This window comes from Amphiura filiformis, chromosome 2, assembly GCF_039555335.1.
Source record: "Amphiura filiformis chromosome 2, Afil_fr2py, whole genome shotgun sequence".
Taxonomy (NCBI): domain Eukaryota; kingdom Metazoa; phylum Echinodermata; class Ophiuroidea; order Amphilepidida; family Amphiuridae; genus Amphiura; species Amphiura filiformis.
In genome coordinates this window covers 52,215,433-52,242,926 of record NC_092629.1, presented here as the reverse complement: position 1 = coordinate 52,242,926, position 27,494 = coordinate 52,215,433, and the positions used below count along the sequence as shown (strand labels likewise).

Sequence of the window (27,494 nt, the reverse complement as noted above, 5' to 3'; positions counted from 1 at the left end):
TTTGCCGCCACCTTTTGAATGGCCACGTAGCACCACTGTGTCGCGCGCCGGCTGTGTCCCCTCAGAATTGGAAACTGGGTCAAAGCAAAGGCCTTGAAGCCATTTCGGGGGGATCATGGGGTGTAAGCTGATGAAAAGGGGGGGGTTATTGGGTGACAGATTTGCAAAAAAAATCCACTTTTCAGATGGAATGTTGAAATATAGCCAACAGAGTCGTTCAACTATTCAGTATAGCCCGAAAAGCTAACCACTCCCGTGTACTAACCGCTCCCGTTTACTCAACTAGCGGGGACCCGCGCGAAGCGCGGGTCTCCCGCTAGTTTTAAATAATTCTTGGCCAAGGTGGAATACTCTGCACGCTTGTAGCTCCAGGATAAACACATGCGTGTATACCACGGTCTAGAAGAATGCATGTACACACACCTTACACTGCTTACACACATTTATACGCAACAGGTACGTTCCACCTTGGCCAGGAAGTATAGTTTGCTCTTACTTCAGAGCAAAAGCTTGTAACTCACAAAGTCAGTGCTATGAATAAGGGTAAAAAACAACATTTTACAAGCTTTCAGAGTTCAGATGCAAAAGGCAAAATATGCCATTATACAAATATTAACTATCTATGAGTGTGATGGTGAAATATAATCACGAGGTGAAAGAACGCAGAAGCAGAGAGTGGAATGGAACAATACATCGTTCACCGGTGATTATATTTCGACCATTACACAAATTTAAGACAGTTAATATTTGTTTTATATCACTCATGCATAAATTCTATTACTAAAATACTATTTAAGGTAGGAAATACATTTTTCATCAACATAACACCATGTTTTGCCGTGATATACTTCACATTTTGGGGTCCAACCCAAAACTAAATCGGCGAGTCCAACAGTCAGCGCACGGCTTGGCGCAGGCGCACTACGGCAGAGCACTATGATGGTAAAGACTATCAAATATATATTTGACAAGTTATATTTGCCTACATCTCTAATTGAAAAAGTTGATTTATATTGCTTTAAGCATCTGAAATCTTCATACAGCATAACATTGTGCACAGCATAGTCTGTCAAGATGTACCATTCGCCAGCCCCATTACGCACTACCCACCTAAACTGTCTTTTTCATAAGCCTTGGGTCTTTGGCAGGCTGGTGGGGGTACTTCTGGGCAGACTTTTTATGATAGTGCACATAAAATCAAACCAGTTCCATTTGACCGGGATGGGTGTGTAAGTATCAGCTCATTGTCGTCATAATTGCGAGTTCAATAATAACTCAGCATCCCTCTCACTTCAGAGGAAATGTTAGGCATATCAAAGTTTGTTCCCAATATCATATTCAGGGAACATAATAAATTCAATGTTTTATCTAGGGAACGGGCCTAAAGATCAATGAAGCTCTGGTATCAAAGTTTGTTCCCATAAAACCTAATATCATATTCAGGGAACATATTACATTCAATGTTTTATCTAGGGAACGGACTTAAAGATCAATGAAGCTCTGGTATCAAAGTTGATTTTGTTATGGAGGAAGTTAAAACTAGATTATGTTTGTCAAATCATGGGCAGAGTGCAAGACCATCTTAAGTGCTGAAGAATGTAATAGCTGCCTTATGTAAAACTCCTAGTTTTTGAGCACAGCCCCCCTCATTGTACATCTTTCCTGATGGCCTCTATAAGCTAACCCAATATATCACCTTTACATGTAGTTGGGGTCTTCATGTGCTATTGATCAAAAGTACGTTGTAAATGCCAGCTATTAAATTCTACTACACTTGTGATGATTTTGTACTATGCCCACAAAATAGGCCTACTATTAAACCCAAACACCGACTGATATCACATCTTATTTGCCTCCCCTGGAACAGAGCAAGCAAGGTGGTGGAGCAAACATAATCAGCGGATCAGCTTTGTAATATAACAAGTTATGTTTATAGGGCTACATTGATCTTGTGGTTTGTGCCCTTACAGCCTCCAACTGTTGAAATATTAAATATAAAAATATAAGAGCACATTAAACAAAATACATTACATGCTCATGAGCGAAACATCAATATGATGCATACAACACTCATGTATTCTATATCACAATAAATCTCTATAGTGCCATCTGAAATAACACAAATAAGGTTCATTCTCAGGTTCCTGGTTCATTTCCTAGAGAATCTCCAAATATAGGCCTACAAGGCCATACAAAACTAGCACTATAGTAAGTCAATTTTCCTTCTCGGGCAAATTTCATGTGAATTTCTTCCAGTGTATATGGCGATACATATAAACCGATAACCAGCACTATAGTATAACAGTCAAATCTTCACAGGCAAATATTCACGCGAATTTCTTTCAGTGTATATATGAAGATACACAACCAGCACTATATAGTATATAACAGTCAAATCTTCACAGGCAAATATTCATGTGATTTGTACAGCATCCCTAAAAGTCATGCGAAATTATCTTTTGGTATTCTTTATGGAATACAATTTTTTTAGTTTCATTCCCCTGAAAGTAAGACTCCTTCAAGGCTTACACAGATCTCTATCTATTTACTACATGCAGACAGTCATATTACAGTATCCTATAATCATAGTATTTTTATTCTTATGCAGTCAGTGACACAGGTGTGTTCTCAGGTGGTTACAGATCTCAATCACGTGCATTTTACTCATATACAAAGGACCAAATGCGACCTATTTTAACGCATGCGTCACATGCGCGTCAAACATTGATGACACTGACTGCACTAAGATGAAAACACATAGACTCATGCGAGAGATCTTTCAGTATTTTTCTGAGGAATATAAAAGGGAACTTCAACTGGATGGGTTCATTTCCTTGTCGTCTTCCGCGATATTAACAGTCCGAGGCAGGCCGTGTTTTCTTGCTCAAAAATCTCTTGATGTAAGGCTCATGGACGGGTTTGGTAACAAAGACAAAATGTACTTTGAGCTATCGACGCTTTGTTGATGAGAGAGTTCTTGATGGCTTCCTAGTATAAAACAGCTGTTAGGAGTCCATCTCATGTCTCAAAAGCTTTGCATTGCATGCTTGATTGTTTCTGGTAGCTCATTGCGATCAAATCTATCTTGTTTAATTTCTGAAGGTAGCACGGATAACAGGAAGTTGTGATGACTCCTATGACTTGAATTCCAGTTTACAAGCAGACTGCATGTCACACAACCTAAAACAAACAAGACAAACGAAATCAAGTGTTATTCTTTTAATTGTTGAAAGAGAAAAATCAAGAAGAAAGAAATTATTATAATTTCACTGGCATGATGTCGAATCGTGCGTGAGAGTTAATTGCGCATAGCATACATACACGCTTACATGTACAAGGGCAGTTGGTTGTACGCATGCATCTTGATGCAATCACGAAAAAAGCCATTGACGTCACTACCAAACAAGCCAATGTACAGTTGAGAATTGGAAGAAGAATTAAGGGCCATTGAGGGGAAAGTCCCCCCCCCCCTCCATGCCTGAGCTACGGCTTCCACCGTGACGGCACTGTTATGATTGATCGAAAGTTGGTTGGCATAGCCATTGGTCGCATGCATGCAATAGGGCAACGTTACGCAGTGAGTGAATTGGGGCGAACTGGTCGTGGTATGTAATGTGTGTTGGGCGAACCTTTTTGGGGCGAATAGGTTTCGGGATGAAACGTCTCGCATTCCCACTGTTGCAAATATTGCTCCCCTAGCATACTGGACACCCTGATACTGAGCTTTTTAGGCTCTTTTCTCATAAAGTTGCTTTGTCCCCACCCTGAAAAAATCCTGGCTAAGTCACCGAGATGGGATGGGGTTCTCCATGGACATCTGTATACTATTGAACTTGAAGGTGGCCTTCTAATTGGTTTGTATTTAAAACAAGATAAAGAAGTTGAGGGTTTGTGAATTCAACATTTGATGTCTGGTAGTTTGACATTTTGTGTAAATGTGTTTAAAATAGATTACAAGCATTTAATCTCTGGAGACTGTCTTCCGGGGAAAATCTTACGCACCTTGTTTCATAGAGGAAAGGGATGATGTAATGATCCCGGTCAACGTAGCTCCAAGACATCCTGGCAGGCAGTTGAGCTTGAAATTAAAATACCGATTTGATATTAGATATTCTGAAACTCTTATGTTGCTATATTTTGCGATTCGGCAATAATTAAGAACCTGGGGAGGGGTAAAATTTTCTTTAGGCCTGCCAAAAATTGCTTGCCCCCTCTCGGCATACTCAAAAATCTTCCCCCATCCTTTGTGGATGCCAATTTCTTTGCACATGTTAAATGGTATACAAAATACGAGCAAATCGAGCTGAAAAAAAAATGGCATATTTTAGTATTTCAGTACTGTTTTCAAAAGCCTTTTTGGAGTATTTAAATAGTGCCACATGGATGTGTGCCAAAAATTGCATGCCCCCTTTGGCTTGCCAAAACATTTTTGCCCCACCGTTTCCCAATTTTACCCTCCCCCAGGACTCACAATTATTGCACAATCAATTACAATGAAGTCAATTTGTATTGGAACAGGACACACGGTCATTTATGTAAGTCATATAGAAGTATTAAATGTCAGTATATTTTGAGTTCAAGAGGGCCTCATGTCATGATTTAGGGCCTCCACCATTCCTGTGTAAAATCTTATTACTCACCTTGTCTCATGTAGGAAGGTGATGACATAATGTTAGCACAACTTAAGGACCGTTCACAAACAATTGTAAAGGGGGGGGGGGGGGCTGATGCAAAAAAAAGGGGCCTTGAAAATGTGTATCCCACTAAAGGGGGCTTTTAAAACAATTCCCCTCAATTTTGCTTGTAGAACACGAGTATACACTATATTCTATGGGGTTGACGTACACTTTTCATGGCCAAAAAACTGGGTCCTGAAAACAATTTTAGATCTGAAAGGGGGACCCTGAAAAAAATGTTTGGATTTTTCTTTTTGCTGCTCAGCAACCCCCCCCCCCCTTACAACTGTTTGTGAACAGTCCCTTAGCAGTCAGTCATCTTCGACTTCAGGATCTAGCTCCTGCAGCATAGCAAGCAAGCTTTCTGTAGCTGTGAAAATGCAAACAGATACAGACATATTCTGAAACATTTGTGTTACCATGGTACAATAAAGCAATAAGCTGTGTGGGATAAGGTCAATTGGTTAGTCAATCAGTCATTCCAATATAATTAAGGAAATGTGAACTGAGTAGTTGAACAACAACATACTATAACGTGGCATAGCTAGGGACAAGGGAGGGTATGTGCTCTTGGTGCCATGGGAGGGGGGGGTGGCTGGGGCAAATCCAACAATTCAGTGCCCCCTAAATTGCTTTGCGTAACAGTCATATTGAAAAGACCATTTTAAGACCAAACTTGATTATAACCAAACTAGTGGTATTAATTAAGCTAACATTATTTGGATAGGAGCTGCTAGATATCATGAATGAGATATTGCAGACCGGGACTGCAGATTGCATCACTTTAAGATTGACACAGAGGCACAATGCTATAAATTAACATAAAACAAAGGACTATTTAACTCGTAAAAATGCAGCACTTTTAATAAGGAGTTTATATAATGTGCCAGATCAATCAACTATTACCATATGTAAATGATGAGGGATTGCAGAAAGATTGCACCACTGTAAAACTGACCAGATGCAAAATGCTATTACAATAAAATAAAGGATTATTTCACATCAGAAATAGTCTTGTATTTCTGTTATCGCTCACTCATTACTAGCACTTTGTTTTCTGGGGAGATCTATCTAATAATGTTGATTATGTATACTATTTAACAAGGGATAACTTACCTTGTTGTCCACTTAGAAAGCTTCATTTTTGTAGAGAATGAGGAGTTTCACCCGTTCGCTTTCTGAGACCTGCTGGTAGATGTAGATTGGCTGTGTTGAAATATGCACCTCTCTTGCAGGCAGGTAGAGTTGCTGTTGCTGTGAAATACAAGCAATAAAACATGATTTTAACACAGAGTTGCAATGCACCAAAAATTACCATAATGGAAGAGAAATTGCAGATTGCACATGCGCAAAACTAATCTACGTCAAATGCTATTATATCAAATAAAGGATTATTACAGGTCACACATTGTCTTCTTGTGTTGTTATCTTCTCACTCGTAAATATGCAGCACTTTTAATAAGGAGTTATGCGCCAGATCAACCAAATATTACTATAATGTAAATAATGATAGCTAGATTGCAGATTGCACCACAGCAATGGTCTTGTATCCGTAATCTCTCATTCATTAATAGCACTTTGTTTACGGAGGAAATCTAACTAATAATGTTGATGTCATGTGTACTATTTAACTAACCTTGTTGTCCAATTGTAGAAACTTCATTTCTGTGGAGAATGAGGAGCTTCACCCGTTAGCTTTCCGAGACCTGCTGGTAGATGCAAGATTGGCTGTGGTGAAAGATGATATACCTTCTGAAATACAAGCAATAAAACTTGATTTTAATAAAGAGTTCCAATTCACCAAATATCACCATAATGTAAGCAAAATAATAATGTCGATGTCGTAATGTATACTATTTAACTAACCTTGTTGTCCACTTGTAGAAGGCTTCATTTTTGTGGAAAATGAGGAGTTTGTGATCCAGTTTATCACCTGTTGGCGATCCGAGACCTGCTAGTAGATCGGCTTTCTTGTTTGGTTTGTTGTGTGAAAAATGATTCCCTCTCTTGCAAGTAGAGTTTTCTGTTGCTGTGAAATACACCCAATAAAACAATATTATTTTAATAAAGAGTTGCAATGCGCCAGATCAACCAAATATTACAGCTTATTACCATAAATCACTGATAATGTAAATAATGGGCTATTCAAAATTTCAAATGGGTTTACCTGAATGGGTGACTCCATTTGAAATCTACACTCCCTGTTTGGGAGATTAAGGTCCTGTTTAATGTCTTCCATAGGGGGTGTATGGATTCCAACTGCATGGGATAGCCTAATGAGAAATTGCAGATGGGCACCACTGCAAAACTGATAGATGCCAAATGCTATATCAAATAAAGGACTATAATTACATGTCACAACAAATAGTCTTGTAGTTTTGTTATCTTTCACTCATAATAAAGCAGCACTTTGTTTTGTTTTGAGGGAAGATCATCATAATGTAAATAATGAGAAATTGCAGATTGCACCAGTGCAAAACTGAGAGATGCAAGTGCTATTATATCAAATTAAGGACTATTTCACGTCAGGAAAAGTCATGTAGTTCTGTTATTTCTCTCTCATTAATAACACTTGTTTCGGGGGAGATCTATCAAATAATGTTGACGTCATTATGTGTACTATCTAACTAACCTTTTGTTCACTTGTAGAAACTTTCATTTTTGAGGAGGATGAGGAGTTTGTGATCCAGTTCATCACACGTTAGCTTTCTGAGACCTGCTGGTACATGTAGATTGGCTTTCTTGTACGGCATGTAGTGAAAGATGATACCCTCTCTTGCAGGTAGAGCTTTTTGTTGCTGTGAAATACACACAATACAATATTATTTTAATAAAGAGTTGCCATGTGCGATAATGAGAAATTGAAGATTGCACCACTGCAAAACTGATCTTATTTAGATGCAAAATGCTATTATATCAAATAAAGGACTATAACAAGTCACACAGTATTTTAGTTTTGTTCTCTTTCACTTGTAAAAAAGCAGCACTTTGTTTTGAGGGGAGATCTATTTGTTGATGTCATCATGTGTAATATTTAACTAACCTTGTTGTCCACTTGTAGTTAAGCTTCAAATTTGTGGAGAATGAGGATCGAGTCTGTGATGCAGTTTATCATCTGCTCTGAGACCTGCAAGTAGATTGGCTTTGTTATAGAGATCGAGCTGACTTTGTGTTGAAAGATGACACCTTTCTCTCATTGCAGGTAGACTTTCATGTAGCTGTAAAATTCATGTAATACAACAATTTTTAATAAAGATTTGAAAAATGTATCAGGTGAACCGATTGTTCCCACATGTAAATACAAGCGAAAAATGCCGGGATTTTTGCGAGGGACATGGGGGCTATTTTGTTCATAAATGGTCCATAGAAGTCGAATCAATCGTCAAACCTTACTAGCCAGAGAGTGGTCACGGAATTGAGGTTTTTGACTTAACTATACATTTACATATAGCACGCTTGGTCATTCCAAGGAGTAATGGAGAGCTAGTGGGCAAACAGGGTCCAAAAAGATGAGCCAAATTTCTTTCCTAAAATTACACCTGACCTTTATCATAAGAGGTGGGAGAGGTACAGGCATATCCTCCCAAATGACATAGAATTGTTTCAAATGTATTAAAATGTTGGTATATGGCAGCTATTAAATTTAAGGAATAGTTATTGTACAACACTTGTCAATCACTAAAAGATGATGTGAAGCCATAAAACATTCCATTTCCACTCTTTAAGTGTAATTAGATACAAAATGCATATGGGAGCCATGATTTTTATGTGCAAATAAGGGAAATATAAAAAGCTGCCTCATGTGTAATTGTGACAAATTGTGTATTTGCTACAAAGATCCGTCCAAACTTTGAGCTCCCGTGGACCCAGAAGACAACATCCGATTTAATTTAAATTTGGTGTAGATTAATATTTTGGCAAGTGGCACACTTTGACCAAATAAGAAAACAATTGGTTGACATAGGGGGCGTTTGATGCACCCTATATGTATAGGAAAACACAAAAAGTCATGCATTCCACGCTGTCTACAGTCAGATAACATAAACCACCAAGGCAGGAAATATTGTGCAACTGTGCAGCACGGATCATGTAATTTATAAAATCTACTCATGTGTAATTTTAGAGCTATCTACACATTCATAGTGTAAAGTTTCTCAAAATATGTAATCTCACTAAACTCAAGTTACTTACCTGTTCATCTTGAGTGAGTCATCATCTACGACACATGTTGGTAGACCATCCAAATTGACTCTTTGCGTAGATCTGCACAAGGTTATCCACGCAAAACACATGAGCAAAAGGACATTTTGTTTTTCGCACTTTTCACATGGTGTATAAACAAACTAACAAAATGCACTTGACTTTGCAAGCAGAAACTGGTTTTGAAATGACCGCACAAAGTGTCAATATGGATGCTGGTTACTCTGTCCTCTGGGGTACACCATCAGACGTTCAAGGTTTTCATTCCGAATAGAATATGGTTATATTCTTGCATTTTTCAAATCATATATGATGCTGTACAAAATCACATTTTTATTTGCATGTTCTATTATATATGGGCTGGTAATACTGTGTTTGTCATAGCTGTAAGAAAAAAAAATCAAAATCATAAAGTTTTAGTGAACTTAGTAGAACCTGAGCCATCATTGTATGCCATGTCTGTACTAAGATTATGGATGTCCAAACAGCACACACACTACCTGAACGATTTGATCAGTCAAGTGGTTAACACCCTATTCTGTTCCAAACTCACTCAAGCTACACAATGCCCATACTGCACAGTATGACACAGTGAGTCTCTGTACACACATACCACCTCTTGTAAATGCTACCAAGTGGGGTGTGTGGGTGGGGGTGACTGTGTGAGTGTGCTGGAGGTACATTGTGGGGGTACTATTAAGTATGAGTGTACATTGTGGGCGCATTTCGAATGAAGACATCTGCAAATGGCATTTTATGGCCTCTAGAGGGGGTAGGGGTAGGTCTTAAATACCACCAGAGTGACACACTGTACATGTCACCATCAGCCACTATAGGAGTATCAACACACAGTTTCATACCCCCACAATGTATGTTCATACCTATTTATACCACTACAAGGTCATGTTGTACCAATAAACATACAACATACACAAACCCTTTGAGGGTACCCCCACAATGAAGCTCTTGCATGTATTGGTGTTTGAGAAACTGTGAGTGTATTCCAACTGGGGAGATTTTTGCTGAACCATGAAATGGTATCAGCCTATATGAGTGTTTCTTACTTACTTACTCACTCACTCACTCACTCACTGACCAACCTTTTGGTCTAAAATGGGCATATCTCAAAATGCCACTAAGGTATGACCCCGTGAGTGGTGTCAAATGAAAGAGAAAAAATAAAGAATATAATACCAATATTTTTCCACCCGGGGGTGGCACTCATAACTGGGTCAATATTCATATGGGTCCTTTTCACATATCAAAATGCCAAGAAGGTATATACCCCCGAGTGGTGTCAAATGAAAGAGAACACAGTAAAGAATATAATAAAAATAATTTCCCCACCGGGTGTCACACTCCTCATAAGACCCGTGTCAATATTTCTATTTTGGGTCCTTTTTATATCTTGATATGCCAAAAAGGTGTGAACTCCTGAGTGGTGTCAAATGAAAGACAAAAAAGTAAAGAATATAATTAAAATTAATTTCCCAGTCGGGGGTGACACTCCTCAAAAGACCTGGGTCAGTATTCATAATTGTGGGTCCTTTTCATATCTTGAACTGCCAAGAAAGTATGACCCCCTGAGTGGTGTCAAATCAAGAGAACAAATACAGATTATATAATTAAAATAATTTCCCCACCGGGGTTGACACTCCTTATAAGACTTAGGAGGTCAATATTCCTATTTTGGGTCCTTTTCACATATCCCAAGAGGTTATAACCCCCGGTGACAATGGTATACTACAAATCCCGCAGCCATAGTTCAGCTTTGGTGTGTTTCACACAAATCTGAAAGCAAAGCCATACTGTGGAGGACATCAAATCAGAAAATGGTAGGTGGTATACCCCCCCATGGCTCAAAGACCCTGTTTTGAGGTTATCTCCAACTGTGGAGCTCCACGGTTGAGAGCAGGCTCCACAGTTGGTATGTGGTTACAAACACACCCCTACAATGCACATACACATATGAATACAAATAGGTTTTATATGGTGTAATTACATAAAACAAAACCCTTACACATGACCGATGGCTTAACTGGATCTCACGGTGCATTTGGAGGAGAGCAGATGTCTGAATTCAATCTACAAAATGTTCCTAACAAAATTCAGACTTTTTTTTATCAATGTATCCAAGAAAGTTGCCACTGTCAGGCCTGGAGGGGGTTCTCCCTGGTTGAAGGTATACGGGGATGTGCCACTGTTTTGGGGTACCCTTTCAGCAATTTTTACTCCTCTATTCGTCAAACGGCAAGAGTTTCTAGAATGCTGCTAAAATAAGAAAACTTTTAATGCTGATATAATTTATTGCACATTCTAGGGAAGCGTGGTTACCATAGCCGAGTGAGAGGGTTTTCAATGAAATATTTTTTGTGTCAAAATTGAAGCATCCTATGTATAAAAGAATATATGAATATTTACTGCACATCATATATAACGATTCGTGATACCAAATTGTGGCACATTTGATGTCGTTTAAGAGGCAGAGAATTTTATTTCAATTTTATATAGGGTCACATGTCATGAATTGGTCATCTTTTGTGTAACATAATGTTAAATGATAAAAATATCACCAATTTTGATTCACTTCAACACAATTTTTAATGAATACATTTTAGACCATTATAAGTATATATTTCTGGAAAGCTTATATTACAAGGATGCCAAATCAACCAAGTATAACATCATAATACAGGGTGGGTAAGAAATATACAGGGTGGAAGATCAACAAAATTAGCATCTTTCTTGTCATGGTAAACCCCATATTTTCTTTTTCTGAAAGTTATGTAGCTCAAAATAAATATGGATTCAGAAAGACATTGCATGGGCCCTTCAAACAAATTAGGAAGAAAAACTTTGGTATCTCTTAGTTAAACATACAGGGTGGTCAAAATTGTAAAATAATTTTAGAATTTGTATGACATTATCAATTAAAACTTTTTTCCTCCATGTCTGGCACTAAAACTAATAGCATAATTGAATTCCTCATCAAATTTCCTTAAAAATATGTATACTTTTGAATAAGCATGGTGTCTCAGGCAAGAGATAGGCCATTTAGAAATGTCGGAGCATTACGTGTACACTTTGTACAGTAACATATAGGGAAAACTGTCTTAATTAGCATTTAATTAAGCAATTAATTAGTTACATCTTTTTTTTTTTTTTTTCTACTATGAGGTAGATCTACAGTCCAGGATTATATATGTGCAATTTGTGGTCCATGCTAGTTGTACTTTTTAAGATACAAAGGTTTGAAGTTTGCCATATTTTCACAATTTTGTGTACAATCCTATGGGGCTCACCCGCCCCGGCTCACCCGCCCCGGCCCCTCCATTGACACATGTTACATATGGTCATTTTCACGGTAAAGGGTGTAACTTTTGATTTTTAGGGTCAAAATTTCAAACCACTTAAATATGTTTCTGTTTACTGTAATCATGCATAGAAGCAACTTAAATTCCAGTAAAATAGTGTTTCAAGGCTTAAACCTTTTGATTTCTGATAAAAAAATTTGACATTTCCATAACATTTTGGTTAAAATCTAAGAAAAAATGTATTTTACATAAGCTCAGAAAATTATGACATGAAAGCTGGAATACATGTGAAATCCCATTCCAAAGTAAGTCAACAGATATAAGTTAAATTTTATACCATGTTTTGCTATGTTTGTAATTGTAATTTTGAAAAATTTTAACATCAAGGGTCATTTGCAATGGAAATTTCCCAACCTTAAACATATTTTTTAAGTTTTAATTGGGTTCCTAAAATAATTTAAATGTCTAACTTCATGTACAAATACTACTTGATGAAAGGAACCTCCCAGCCAAGTTTCACAGAAATTGGAGTTATTTTTTAGAATTGGCAATTCAAGCGATTTGTGTTTCGGAGGCTTCAGTTAACAACACAGGTGATCATAAAAGTAAAATATTTGGCTAACTACTACAAGTTGACATGAAAAAATAGGTAAAAAATATCACAATTACCAATTTTCATGCTTTGCTTCTAAGTATTGAATTTCAGTTGTGACAAAAATTAAATTATCACAGCAAGTCATTTTTTTTGTTTCGAGGCTTCATGTTTACAATGGTTAAACATGGCAGAAGTAGTTTTTTTTAAAACAACACTGTTGGGATCATCTAAGCTGTTATTTTCTTGTGTGTATTGAATCAATGATTCTATGCGGCAGATATTGCAGATTTATAACATGATAATTTTTTCACCCATTTGTTAAGTATGGTGTTATTTGCATGTGAAGCCTCGAAACGGGCTTTCTTGGATATCAGTATATTTTTCAAGCATTAACCATAATATCAATTTTTTTTTAAATTTATGACATTCTGCACATATCATGCAACAATTACAATGCAGATATCAATATGGAACATACCAATTTAGATATGCATAGATGATAATTAAGTTTACTGTTGTTTCGGAGGCTTCATTTGTTTCGGAGGCTTCAATTGTTAACGGAAAGTTTGTATTGGGTCCCATTTTCAAACGGTGATATATATCTCCATGATTTAAAAACAAGTGACTTGAGGATCTACTTTGCTACATTTTGATAAATAGATTGGATGAGCTCTTTTATTTTTTATATTTGCCCAAGCTTGCTGAACAGTTTGTTTCGGAGGCTTCAAAAAAGTTAACGGAAAATCGGCTCTTTGAAGTCAAGATTTTATAAAAATTTTAAAAGCTTGCAAATCAACTAATTTTTGTTACCCATTTCAAGTTAAGATATCAACTGTTATGAATCAAGAAGAAGTGAAGAAATAACCAAGAATTATGAACCAAAGCTATACCCACAAAGTTTGTTAACAATTGTTAACGGAAAATGAAGCCTCGAAACGACAAATATCGAAGTCCGGTTCTCAAAAATACAGGGCTGTTCACAATTAAATCTACTGTGGCAGTGTTTACTGAACATATGACCGTATTTTCAGGATAAGAAAAATTATCCATGAACTAACTGAAGAAAACACAGGGTTTTACAAAAATGTTACTGTTTTTACAGTTTTTCAAAATGGCAATATTAGGTACATTTAAGCCTGCTAAAACTGAACGCAGTAACTCCCGAAGATGATTATGCTACCCAAGGTAGCTGCTAACTAGATGACTTATGTGGCCAAAAATCATGGAATTCTGTGGCTTTATTAGAAAACTACGGATCAAAATGTTAAAAATCCAAAGTTACACCCTTTACCGTGAAAATGACCATATTGAAGTATAACTCTCTAAGTAGTCGTCCAATTGACTTGGGGTTTTTTGTATTTGATAAAGAACATAATTATCTACAAAATGACACCAAACTTTCTACAATAGGTATTATACTTTTAGAATAAACCAAGCTTGAAGTGCGAAGAAAGCGTTTTCATGTTACGGCCCCTCCATTTTTGGGTGACCTATTTGTGACATGCGACCATAGGCCAAAATATTTTTTTAATTGAGCAAGAATGAGGATAGAAAAAACGTTGAAAATTCTATGTAAAAATTACATTAGACCCCACCAAAGATTACTGTTTCCTTTTTATAATAATCTAATCTTTTATTTCCTGAAAAAAATGGGGTCTTTAAAATTTTTTAAATAGTTGATAAAAATATCGAACGTGTATACAAGAAAAATGGTAGACTGACTGGCCATACCTCGCAACCGACGCGATGTACTGCAGAGCATGTGGCCGAAATCAAAATCGATTTATGTGTATCATAGTACCCTCATATTAATTGTCTGTACGTATGCGCTTAAGAATTCAACAATATAAATAATGGTAGCTCTATTATAATACACATTAATGTTTTTAGGCAAATAAAATTCCAAAATTTGGTACATTTTCTGCCTTCACGTTGTAGGCCTATATTGAAGTTGCGATTATATGTTATAAGTAGTGGTAGGTTATAGAATGATGATGCTTCAAATTTCTTAGGGAACCAGCTTATTTGGTGCAGTATGATCTCCTGAGCATTTTGACACCTTTTTCATCCAAATCGGCCAAAAAATGAGAAGGTGCCGGGCAAAACAAGTATGTGGACAGGGGGGGGTCTGAAAATCAATATTTTCATCAACAATCATTATTATATGCCTGATTCTGTGAAAGTTGGTATTGATTTGTATGTAATTGATGTTTAGAATTCCATTTTTGAAAGTTGCATAAAAATTGGAGTTGTAGTTTTCTTAAAATGGCCATTTTACGTCCAAATAAGGATATGAGGGCGCTTCGCACATAACTTGCAAACGATCTTTAAAACGGAAATTTCAATGGTGTATCGATGAAGATAATCATAGGAAGTACCTGCTCAAGAAATTTGAGCGATTTACATTGTGCGGTTTGATTTTGGCAGCCATTTGAATATTTCATAGAACGCTGCCATTCAACTGTACAGGGTCAACGCACTTTAAAATGTGTATGTTTCAATGGAAGGCTTCCTGAGAATACGAAAAATGGTGCCACGGTCAAACGAAAAGAAATATAATGCCCAAATTTCTTGAGGATGTGCCACATGTGATTATCTTCATACTGACATCATCAAAAATTCAGGTGAAAAGAACGTGTGCATGTTTTATGCAAAGCGCCCTCATATCCTTATTTGGACGTAAAACAGCCATTTTAAGAAAACGACAACTCCAATTTTTATGCAACTTTCAAAAATGGAATTCTAGACATCAATTACCTGCAAACCAACACCAACTTTAACAGAATTAGGCATAAAATAATGATTATTGATGAAAATATTGATTTTAAGACCACCAACAGACCCCCGTCCAAATACTTGTTTTGGCCGGCACCTTCTCATTTTTTGGCCGATTTGGATGAAAAAGGTGTCAAATTGCTCAGGAGATCATGCCGCATCAAATAAGCTGGTTCCCTAAGAAATTTGAAACATCACCCTTTTTAAAAGGCTGTTTAACCTACCCCTATTATAAGTTTCAGATGGATAACAACAAGACAAGTGGCCGAGCGGTCTAAGGCGCTAGGCTCATAGAATATCCAAAGCGGTGCGCCGTGAGTTCGAACCCCGCCTCAGTCAAACTTCTGTCAAAAAAAATTTCATATTGGGGAAATGTGACTGGGAGAATTTATGTATGGCGTGGAGTGGTGTGAGCAATTTTGGTATATCGGGGTGCAGTGCCCCTAAAAGCGCCCAATTAGGGCAAATTTGGATGCTTTTTTGTGAAAAATTGGTATATACTGATGGGTGGTAAAAACAGCAAAAAGTAGGTATAGAGAAAGTCAGCATCCAAAAGTCTGCGTGGCGCATCTTCGTAATTTTTTTTAAGAACCCCCGGGCTGTCAGGGATTGCACCTGATACCTCATACACATGAAGCCACCAGGTGAGGCCTGTACCCTAATCACTGCACCTCGCTCGCTCACATTTTAACCGAAACAGCATTGAAACCCAGCTTAAATGAGCTTTTGCCTAACCCAAGAATCTATCGATATCTACACCATTCTTTGCCATTAGGTCGACGTATCCTTAAAGAGTTTGAAATATTTTACCCTCGATTAGCCAGTAAAATGGGGTAATAAATTATCTTTCTCTGATCCTATTTTCAAATTCACTGACAGCAGAAAAGCTCCAACCCAACTTGGCTCCAAGGGACCATTCACAAACACTTGTTAGGGAGGGCCTGATGCAAAGGGGGGCCTGAAATATTTTGACCCTCATAAGGGGGGGGGGGCTGAACAAATGACCACAAATTTTCCTGGAAAATTAAGTTTATATGCTTTCTATGGGGTTGACCCATAATTTTCATGTCAAAAAAAGGGGGAGGGGCTGAAAGTTTTGAGGTATGTATACTGCGCCAATAAAGTATCCTTACACTTGGAAAAATAATCACAATTTCCAAACTGAACAATATTGGGGTAAATTTGTTTTTGTAATAGATGCGCTATCTAATCCTGCACATTATGACACCACATAGAATCCAATATGACTTCAAGAAGCAAAGTTACAAGCATTTGATTAGATGAAGGTCCAGTTTTAAAAGTGACAATGTTCTGTTTCCAGGGTCTGTTTACACAAGTTAAGACTTTACACATTTTTTACATGATTTGTCATTTGACTCACCTGGGTTGTCTATTGTGTAAGGATGCTAATAAAGAACGAGAAATTCATCATCCAGATCACCATCTTCAAGACCTGCTGGTAGGCAGTCTCTCCTAAAGCTGTGAAATGATAGCAAGAATTCTCAAATAAGTATTATAAAACTGTGTCTTTTTAGGAAAAGGATACAAATGTGTACATCCATATCAAAACGATGCACTTGTCGTCTGCTACATGTGTCTCATTTCAATAGCTAGGAATAAATACCAGACTCATCTCAAGTGAAGGTCACTCAGTCAAATCATCCCCAAGTCACATGGTTAAGGAATGTTCTTTGTATTCGTAAACCATGTGACTTAGGATGATTTGAAGTGACCTCCACTTGAGTTGATTTTGGTATTTATTCGTAGCTTTTTACTCTTTGAAATGAGACACTTGTAGCAGCCGACAAGTGCATCATTTTGATATGGATGTACACAAATCAGGTTGAGACTTTCTGGCTGCAGGAGGGTAACCCTATTGGTTTTGGATATGGATTGTCTTTAAAATTACATAATAATATCAAATATCGCCCGCTCGCCCCCTTTATGCTGCTTTGTGAAAAAACGAGAGCATTTTCAGCGTAAATGTGAATAAATAGCCAAATTTACAAACCCAACAACAATTCGCGTTCGTATGACGTACAATGCCCGGCCCGTATTGAACGGAAAATATTTGGGGTTTTTTCGTACTGTTTCAGAAAAAAAGGAAACAAAATATATTTCCCCTTGCAATATGTACATTTCAAATGAATATAAAAAGTTTGGGTTAAAATGGAGAAAAAAAACCCTTCCGGTATCGGGTTTTGAACCGGTACCTCTCGGTAAGTACAAACGCAGCTAATCAATTGAGCTAAACAGCCCACTACGTGAAGCGTGGAAGTTTTATAATTAAATACGGCGCACAGTCTCCTCAGCAGTTAGTGTGGTTAGCTTTTTCACAGAATGTGTATGACGCGAAACCAAAGTAGCTGTTGAGGAGACTGATGATCGCTCATAATTCCCTGCCCCAGAATTCGGAGTAATTTTTAGTATTTACAAACTAACTGGTAACCTGTAAAAACCGATGTGTTTCATGATTTCTCCGGACATACATCGACTTGGAGCGTCAAATTTCAGGATAGTAATGAGAAAATATAGTATCTATTATGTGATACCAAAACCTCATCAACAATGAAAAAAAATCGGGGGGATGATGCTGTCGATCGGGTTACGGACCTTTAAGGGGCATAATACATACTACATGTATAATTCAATGTGTTGATCAACTCAATAGCCATCGACAATGGCATAACTGCATTGGCAAGTAAATAAATAGAAATGGCCAGATTATCAACAAATTGTGAAACAAAAAGGAAATTAAAATAGTAGGAAAATACCAAAACTTTATCATAAAAACAAATAAATAAGTAAAATGACAATAATGAATCAAATAAATAGAAACCAAAATAAATACCATTCTCGACCTCATTACTGCCCCCAGGGACTTCAAATCATCAGAATCCTAAACTGGAAATTTGAAGGTACTTTTATGCAGGCATTTATGCAATTATTGTGGTACAGGTACATTGAAAGGGCAGTGTTACGATTCTGCAGGGGCACTTATTAGGGGAGGGCACAAATTTGTTCGAATAATGATAATTGGATTTTGAATTCTTTTCATTGCGTTGTCATGCATCAGATGGTATTAATTGCAATACAAGTTTAAAACAAAATTGAAAATTTGTCTTATCTTTTATAACCAATAATTATCAATAAAACATACAATACAATTATTATACAAGACAATACAATGCGTTATGGGCATTGAATGCTAGACTTGTGCCAAGTTTTGAATTTTGTGACTGAAATTGTAAGAAAACATGCAAAATTGTAAAAACATGCAACAGTTTTTGGCCCATTTTCCCTCAAATTGCAAAAATATTGTAATTTGATTATTTATTTTGCCAGGAATAAAAAGTAATCAGAGAGGATATTTTTTAATCGAAACTAGTGCTGTATTTGAGCAAACAGAAATATCTATGCCTGTGACTCCACCTAGTTCACCACGTAAACTTGTATGGCTCAAAATTCGGACCGCTCGCCATAAGTTTACTGCTTTCTGTGTTTTGAAATTTGTTGATGTTTTAACGATCCCCAATTCCCGGTCGATTATTTTAGCTGTGTCACGTCACATGCATGACGCTGGTGGGTACCAACCAAACTTCAGAAAAAAAAACCTCGATCGCCGATAACGATGTGATATGGGACTTACATAGGATTACACAGAGATATTTCTTGCCAAAATTTGAAAATTTCTAGGCAAGTTGGCCCTACTTTGTCTGCGTTATGTGAAAAAGGACAATCTTAAGTAAGTATAAGTGCAACGCTTTTGATGTTTTGATGTTTCGGGAGACTGGGAGGGATCATAATAAAAAATGATGGAGCCTATTCTTGACTGTGTAATATTCCTTCACCACATTGCTGTACGGTAACAGTCTTATACGATGGACAGATAGTATCAGTTTGTGAATGAGGACATCGTATAAGTTCCTTGTACTAGACTCCACCCTTAAATCACAGCCTAATATATGCGCGCGACAAAAGTGTTGTTGCATGCAGTTACCTTGAAAATGCTTGCTGTGCGTCAAAAAGCACTATTGTCTGTCCAAATAACTTAGACACCCGGTTTTTAGGATATATTTCGAAAAGTTTTCACTTTGGAAAAAAGTCATGAAAGAAAAGTTGCTAAACACGGTTAGACCTAACAGAAATTATTAGTAAAGCGATGAAAAAATATTCTTCCTTGTCTACTTTTATTCAATTTTGACCGATTTACAGCAAGATATCTGGGTCCAGCCGAATATTCCTAATGACTTGAAACTTTTGATGGGATAATCTATTTACAGTAAGGGGTGTTTGAACATTGTAATCATGCATATTGATCAGTGATTCCACCCTTTTTTCTTTAATCCTTTTATTAATTCACAATAATGGCGGTCTACTCAAATGCATTCAACAAAAGCATGTTTGCAATCTACCGCGAGAGGTCGTCTCACACGCATAAAAAAATACACTACGATCAAATAGGTTGATGACAATATTTGATTGAATGGACTGCACTGTGCCATGATTTCGGTGAAGGACACCGGTTCAAATCCTTTGTTTGGAGCCAGTCAATAATTTCATGCACAACCTCTATAACTCAAAAGATGTCACAGTTGGTGCATTATAACAAATGATAGGGCAAGTTACTATGCGTCTGGCCCGGCGTCTGGAGTGTATTGTGAATTATACTCCTCACCAATAACATCAGAACATTCATAGGGCATACAATTTGTATTTTCTTAGAATTGGACCAAGCCAAAAGCATGCACAGAAGAAGATTCAAATACCGCGCCTAATTGTTGTAATTGGTTGAGGGACAGCTGGGATCACTGAGTTAATACACTAAGAATAATATGCCAATCAGAAACACTGTCTGCATTTTATGAACTGAATTATATTTTTCATTTTTATAAAATGTTTTTGGTGAGGAGTATAATTGATTTACTATTCATCCATTCACTATCCAAAATCACCATACCTACAAATCTGTATATTGAGACCTTCCAAAATAATGGTACCCAACTTCTACCGGATTATTTTTAAAGTGTTGAGAAAAACCTTCCAATTTCAATAGAATTTCTGGTAAACTCTCACTCAAAGCTTTGGAAACACAAAAATCCTGTTGCGAATGTTAAAACTTTTCTTTCATGACTTTCTTTTTAAGTGGATAGTTTTTCAAATAAGTAATAAAAACTGGGTGTCTAAGTTAATTGGACAGACAAATAATGCACATTGTTTTACCAGATCCAAATTTTACCTCAAAAATGTCTGCCATAGCCTTGGCCTGGCGTATCATTAAGATTACAAACTCATACGTAACGCTATGGCAAATCCGCCATCTTGGTTTGTCGCATATGGAGGGCAGATGATGTACCTTCAGTATTTATCGGCATTTGAGGGTTTCAGCACGTAGTGCTTAGCACATGTTTTGGTACAAGGCGTTACATGCAGAACGCAAACATGAACGCACTTTGAATACCCGGTATAGGAAGTTTGCTGGGTGCATATCCAATTAGGTACGGTACATTTTAAAAGTTACCTCCATGAACAACACACAATTTAACATGACGTATAGTCGGTACTCTTTGATTCTACCTCATTGGCAGCACTTCAAAAAAGCCCCCGCGGGCATCATTTTACCCATGCGTGCGTCTGATAGACATTTTAAAATCAACATCAGAAACATTAGGAAAACCTGGTTATGTGGACCCCAGGTGCACACGCAGCGTAATAAAGGTACGCGAGTGCCCTTACGCACAGTTGCACACGTACATCACATAAGTTCTCGCCAATGATACGCATTACGCAGTTAGTGTAAGTGCTGCACTCAACAGCATTTTTGCACCCGCATATGCATCTTAGCCTTCAAAAATGACTATCGTGCATCAAAAGCGCTGATGCATGTCGTTTACCCGTATGTGCATCCAATTACCTCGCGAATGCTTGCAATGATGTCAATTGTCATGCACTACATGGCCGTGTGTCATGAAGGAGTGTTCCTTTGCGTTTCGTCAGTAAATTTCAAGGATCGCGCATCATTTTGCATTGAAACACTATATGTGATGCGATCAAGCAAAATCAGTCGGAACTCGGAAGTATTGAATTTTCAGTTTTTTATAGGATAGTGATAAGTTAATTTAAAGCTGAATTTTGCAGAAAACCCCATTGAAATGGACCAACTAGTTCCAAAGATATGAGCATTTAAAGAGTTTCCAAAACAATAGGAAACAAAAGAAAGTATTACCTTCGCTTGGCTATCTCAAAATCAATATTTCCGAGTTCCGACTGATTTTGCTTGATCGCATCACATATAGACCCTATCATAGCAATTGTCCAATCTTTCCAAATATGGCATTTAAATTTAAGTAGGGGCAAGTCTTAAGCCTGTGCAAATCCTTGTATGCATGGAAATGATGTTAACAAGTACATGTACTCTCTCCTTTTCTTTCAAGAAAATATATAATTTTGCTGTGATTGGGTCTATAGTTTGTAAATAATGAGTGTTTCAATGTAAGATAGTGAGCGATCCGTGTCCTGGGAACTAAATACTGTTGGTCTATGGGGTAATTAATTAATTAACTAATTAATTACAGTACTTTGTAACAAAAACAAAAGAAGTTGGAATTTGGTATAAAAGTAGAGTAGGCCTATGTTGTACAACTGATTAGCTTTACAACAGTATATTATTTAAAGGTTGTATTCATTGTTCTAATATAGATAAGCCTTGATGTACTGGGTGCACGTTTTTTCTCACACATACTTAAACATGCGAACCGTATCCCAATTCCGAATCCCAATATTGCACCTGCATCTTCGTTTACTTAAGACTGGGGGTCTGGATCAATTCAGCAATGTGCGGACAAAGCCAAAAATAAAGGTTCATGGAATTTGCCTAAATCATGTGATAGGAAAGGTATTTGGGTCTAATGATTTTGCAACTTGATCAAAATTCGAAAATCCTTGTTGCCATGGTAGCAGTTCTTTGAAGATTGCCACAGGGAAAGTAAATTTTTTCAATTTTACAGTTCGAAAAAGACACATTTTTCTAGCTAGCACTAATGAAATTGCTAGAAGTATGGAACAATTTAAATTGCTGCTGATAAATACCTATGTATTAGACGTTACAAAAATAGTATTGCCAGTTTTCTCACCCACCTAGAATATTGTGTAATATGCAATGCAAAATCCTCTGTTTTGCAATTTTTTCATTAGTAAAAGTGGTATAACTTTGAAATTCAATAACTCTCAAGAAGAAGTTTGCTGATTAAAGTCAGGGGTTGGATGAGAATGACTATGAATGGGGATGATCAACCAACCAATAAAAAAATTGGGGTCTTTACCCCATAACTTGAGTTTTACTTTGAAGAAAGTTAAGCTATTTTCGATAAAAATGAGCTAATTACATAGCACTTTCACAGTATAAAAAATCCTTTATTGGCTTGTGATTTGCAAATAACATACCCAGAATAGTTCATTGACCCATCATAACCATTGGTTATCATTTATTTAAGTAATTTTCACTTAGTAAATTGCCAGTGACCCCTCCCCCAGGCATATGGTTTAATGCATGAAAAATGTGCAAAGTTAGGAAGCAAAATGGTTACCATGGGCATTAATTTCTTGGTGGTGGTTATCTGTCTTTTACAATCTCTACTCTTCCTAAACAATGGATAAATCGATTATAACTATTGAAACCAAATAAAACACATTATATTTCAGTTGGTCACTACTCTGGAGTAGGCTAGGGGTTTTCCATGTATAATAATCATTTCTACTTCTTATTTAGGCCTATATTCACTACTGGACTCATTGATTGACTTTATCTGAAATACCTCACCAATAATCTAAATATGGTTTAAACATAATGAGAATGTGATAATGTCGTGGATTTATAATATTAAAGTCCTTTTTACCAGTTGTTTCTACCTTATCTGGGGTTTATAGCAACAACAGCAACTCACATACCAAGTAACATTTTTCTTTGTTTTATACAATGTTATCTATAAATTTAGTTCCAAGACTGCATGATACTTAAAACAAATCTCAAATGTAAGAAAGAACATGTACAAAACAATAGAAAAATGTTTATAAAAACATGGGGGACTGGACAATGCACTTGAATTATTGTTTTTAAAATGCAATATCACATTTTTTTGTTTTTTTGAAAGTTAAATGTGGACATGGTGAAGCCATTGCCAACCCATCATAAGGTGATGCTCAAGTCTTTACTTTGTGTAGATTGTTAGAATTATAAACGGAGTCGCTCATGTGTGGGATTTTCTAATGAGATCATGAACAGTGCCTGACAGATGTCTGTGAGAGTTTTGATGCTGACACTGCTAAGTTTGTCATCTTGTACTCTAAATAATCTATTTGTCCCCAAAGTAATAGGAGTAATGGGATGATAAAGTTCTGGTTTCTGCACCGCTTGCTTTAGGCACTCTTGATATACCATTGTATCTACAGGATCTGCAAGTTCATCATTGATCTCTCGAAAAAAAACTACTTGTGTGTTGTGGGGTCAGATACTCGTCTCAGATGTAGGCCTGCTAAACATGCTAAATGCCCTCTTGTTGCTATTTTACATCCATAAAAAAGCGCATTTGCTTAGCAATAACAGCAGAAGGGTCTCTCTATTCCCAGCCCGGATTCCCAGTGACCTCTCCATGCTCATACCCATCAATAATAAATTCTTTCTGCTTCTTGGAAATTGGGTTTGTTTGTTTCTTGCTGACTATAGGTTTAATACCACTAATTATGTATTACACAGGTTTCAATGGCAAAATGGCTAATTTCGGGTGGATGTTTCTCATATTCAGAACTCTCACAGTTAAATGCCACTAATATCAGGTGAAACTATATGATTTAGATGCCAAATGATCAAAAACTCAACATAGGTTGACCTGAGACTTTTCTTGTTTTAACGCACTGAACCGTAAACACCTCAAAATGGCAGTGCGCTTTTCGAAGCTGAAAGTTACAATATGGTAGGGGCGAATATTTACTAACAACCGTAGCCGTGCGTATGAATTTTGGTACTATTACAACAAAAATGTCATAATTATAATGAAAGAAAATATACCATTTTGAAGCATCAAACCCTAAAAAGTACTTTTTTGGCTATATTACTTCAAGGTCATTTTCAGCGATTTTAAAGCAGTCTTTTCAGATGCCATGCAAACAAATAGTTACTCGTCGTATTTCCATGTATCGCCCAGGCCTATTAGTGGTATATAACCTTTAGGGCCAATTCATGACCTAATCATATCTCTGATTCAGAAAGAATGCATTGCTGTCCGTTTGTATTTCCTCTTATCTTGGCTAGAAGGCTTTTTAATTTTGATGTTTATAATTTTGTCATATTTTCCTGACTGAATGTGAGCTACTAGCGTCAATGCTTCAATGCTTTATGTATGTCGATGTACATGTTTCCTTGGGTAACTGAATAGCGTTTGCAATACCTCTTGAATCCACCGTAGCTAGTAGATTCATCTACTGAAGATAAAGCTTCACATACTTCCTATTGCTGATTGGTGTTCTCGTAGAATTGGTGAACACTGTTGATTGTACTGGGTTAGTACTAGTAGCTGCCTGATGTTAAAAGCAGCACATAGTCCATGATGTTGATGATTTTCAAATGTTTCTTGGTTAACATTTTCTGATGTTGAATTCCCTGAAGATCCATCTGCTGGAGATGAAACTTTACATGCTTCCTGATGTTGAGGGCTAGGCTTAAAACTTCCAAACGGCGTGCCAAAAAATTGCTTGCCCTTCCGGCCTGCCAACAAATCTTTGCCCCCCTTTTATGACATATGTTTGAGTTCCCAATTTGCAAACCTTATAATAATGGTCTAGATGTACATGTATAATGCAAGCGTAGTGAGCAAAGAATTTTGCATATTTGATCATTTCTGCACTGTTTTTCTAAGCCCTTATCAGAGCGTGTCTGTAGTAGTCTGCCCCGTAAATGTGCTCCAATGTCCATTGCCACCACCTAGCTTGCAGTGGCAAACAAAAACCTGGGCAAATCAGATGTGTCGTTTACCGGTATATTGTCAGTACCCTATCCTTTGCGACGGCTAGGAACCATGGTATAGGTTCATGTACTAGACCCCTCACCCCTTTGACCTGCCAAAAATTCTTGGACACCCCCCCATATTTACCCTTCCTACAGGGGTTATCATTATTGCACAGCCCTGATTGGTGTTCTCGTAAAGTTGGTGAACTCTGTTGTTTGTACCGGGTAGCTAGCTGTCTGATGCTAAAAGCAACCTGCCTTCCAATCGCTGCCCTCTGTATTTGAATAGCGCTGCGATCTGTCTAATATGCTTAACATGCTTAAAAGGCCTGTATGTATAATATAGCTTGTTTGTACCATTTAAAACTGAGACTCAAATTTAAGAAGTCACTTAATCTTTTCATCAATAGAAATATATTCAATAATTATTTCATTACGGTTATTTAAACACAATCCTTTTAAGCGAAATTTGTCTTTTTTGCCATAAATTCCCTTAAAAATACACATTTTTTCAAAAACTTGGTACTTTTAAAAGCCAGAACTTCTTTAGAAGTTGAGACCCCAATTTTTGAAACTATATATCTGTCAGCAAGGGTTCACTCTAGCTATGCCACCATACAATTACAAAATATCAACTTCTTCTTTACAGTTACACCCCTTCAATGTTGGGGTAAAATGACATTTACAATTTGTGCCCAAAAATGTGTTTTTTCTACTTAAAATTAAAGGATCTTTTAAAAGAGTGACAAGCTCTTTCTTCATTTGCAAGGACTACCAAAGCATTCCCCTATCTGAAGAAAAAAATTTAAAAAGTATATCACATCTTATATATTTGTGGCATTCGACCAAACTTTGCCCTTTTTCAAAAATGAAAATTGTAAATTTTGGTCATTTTCGACTAAAATTTGTTTTGTCCGTTACCATGCCAACAGGCCAAATGCAACTTTTTAAATGTCATTTTTAAAATGTCCCCCCTAAACCCTTTCCATCTGCGTGTTTCTACTGAGGGTAAAATTCCGGGCCATGCCGTGCCGTGCCGTGCCGTGCCGGGTAACGAGCCCAGTAGAAACGACTTGGGGTAATCGGTTGCCGTGTCATGCGGGTCATGTGCTCGCTTTTCGTGATCCACCTCTTGAGGTGGATCATGCCGGTCAAAGCGTGTAATCTGCGCAGTAGAAACGAGCCGTGTCATCGGTTGCGGGTCGAGGTCATGCGTGTTGCAAAAATAACGCGATTTATATTCTACTTGTATAGTCTAGCTTAGGCATATGATGTAGTAGGTTCCTTCTTTCCGATATTATATACACTGGACACATGTGTGACTCGCATGAACTTGATGAAGTAAAATGGATATGACTTTACTTAGTCTAGGCCTACTTCTTTATAGTTAATGAGTTGGTTATATCTTTATAATTAATGAGTTGGTTATATATGAGCTGTAAATTAATTATCATAATAGCCAATTACTAGATCCACTGGTAAATTAATGCAATTTGGATTTTACTGAAAATACTAAATTGTGATTGTAGGTCATATGCCATGAGCTGCCATCCGTGAGACATTTAAATTTAGGATATAATTAACCGTCAAATCTGTTTTCCGTATTCGGTTTACAGGAAAAAAATGCCGTGCATCGTGCGAGACACGGCTTTCTGGTCTCAGTAGAAACAAGCTGGGTAACGGTGGCCGGATTATGATCGGTATTTTGTGCCCGGAAAATAGCGGGTCAAAAAGCCGTACGCTCAGTATAAACACGCTGCATGCTAAAAGAATCAAGGATTTCTATTTTTTTGAGTTTGTCCACATATTTAAAATTTTGCTTGACGGTAACAGACCCCTAGTCTTAATTACTCGCAACTTATTTATTTAAAATCTCAGAACAATAATTTTGGTACCAAATGAAGGAGAACTTTCTAGGCTTGAATGCAAATTTG

The 27,494-nt window shown here is 37.1% G+C and overlaps 1 protein-coding gene across 1 annotated transcript in view; it reads right to left on the bottom strand.

The window, feature by feature from the left end:
• Positions 1-954: 954 nt before the first annotated feature.
• Positions 955-27,494, bottom strand: part of LOC140146362 (uncharacterized) — a 29,601-nt gene continuing 3,061 nt past the window's right edge. The window contains exons 2-10 of the mRNA XM_072168184.1: positions 16,942-17,039; positions 8,868-9,260; positions 7,720-7,894; positions 7,309-7,474; positions 6,543-6,705; positions 5,793-5,930; positions 4,641-5,046; positions 4,003-4,078; positions 955-3,180 (exon numbers count right to left, since the gene is read on the bottom strand). Of these exons, the coding sequence (XP_072024285.1) occupies positions 16,967-17,039 (73 nt within the window). The 3' untranslated portion in view covers positions 955-3,180; positions 4,003-4,078; positions 4,641-5,046; ... (4 more) ...; positions 8,868-9,260; positions 16,942-16,966. The remainder of the gene's footprint in view (positions 3,181-4,002; positions 4,079-4,640; positions 5,047-5,792; positions 5,931-6,542; positions 6,706-7,308; positions 7,475-7,719; positions 7,895-8,867; positions 9,261-16,941; positions 17,040-27,494) is intronic.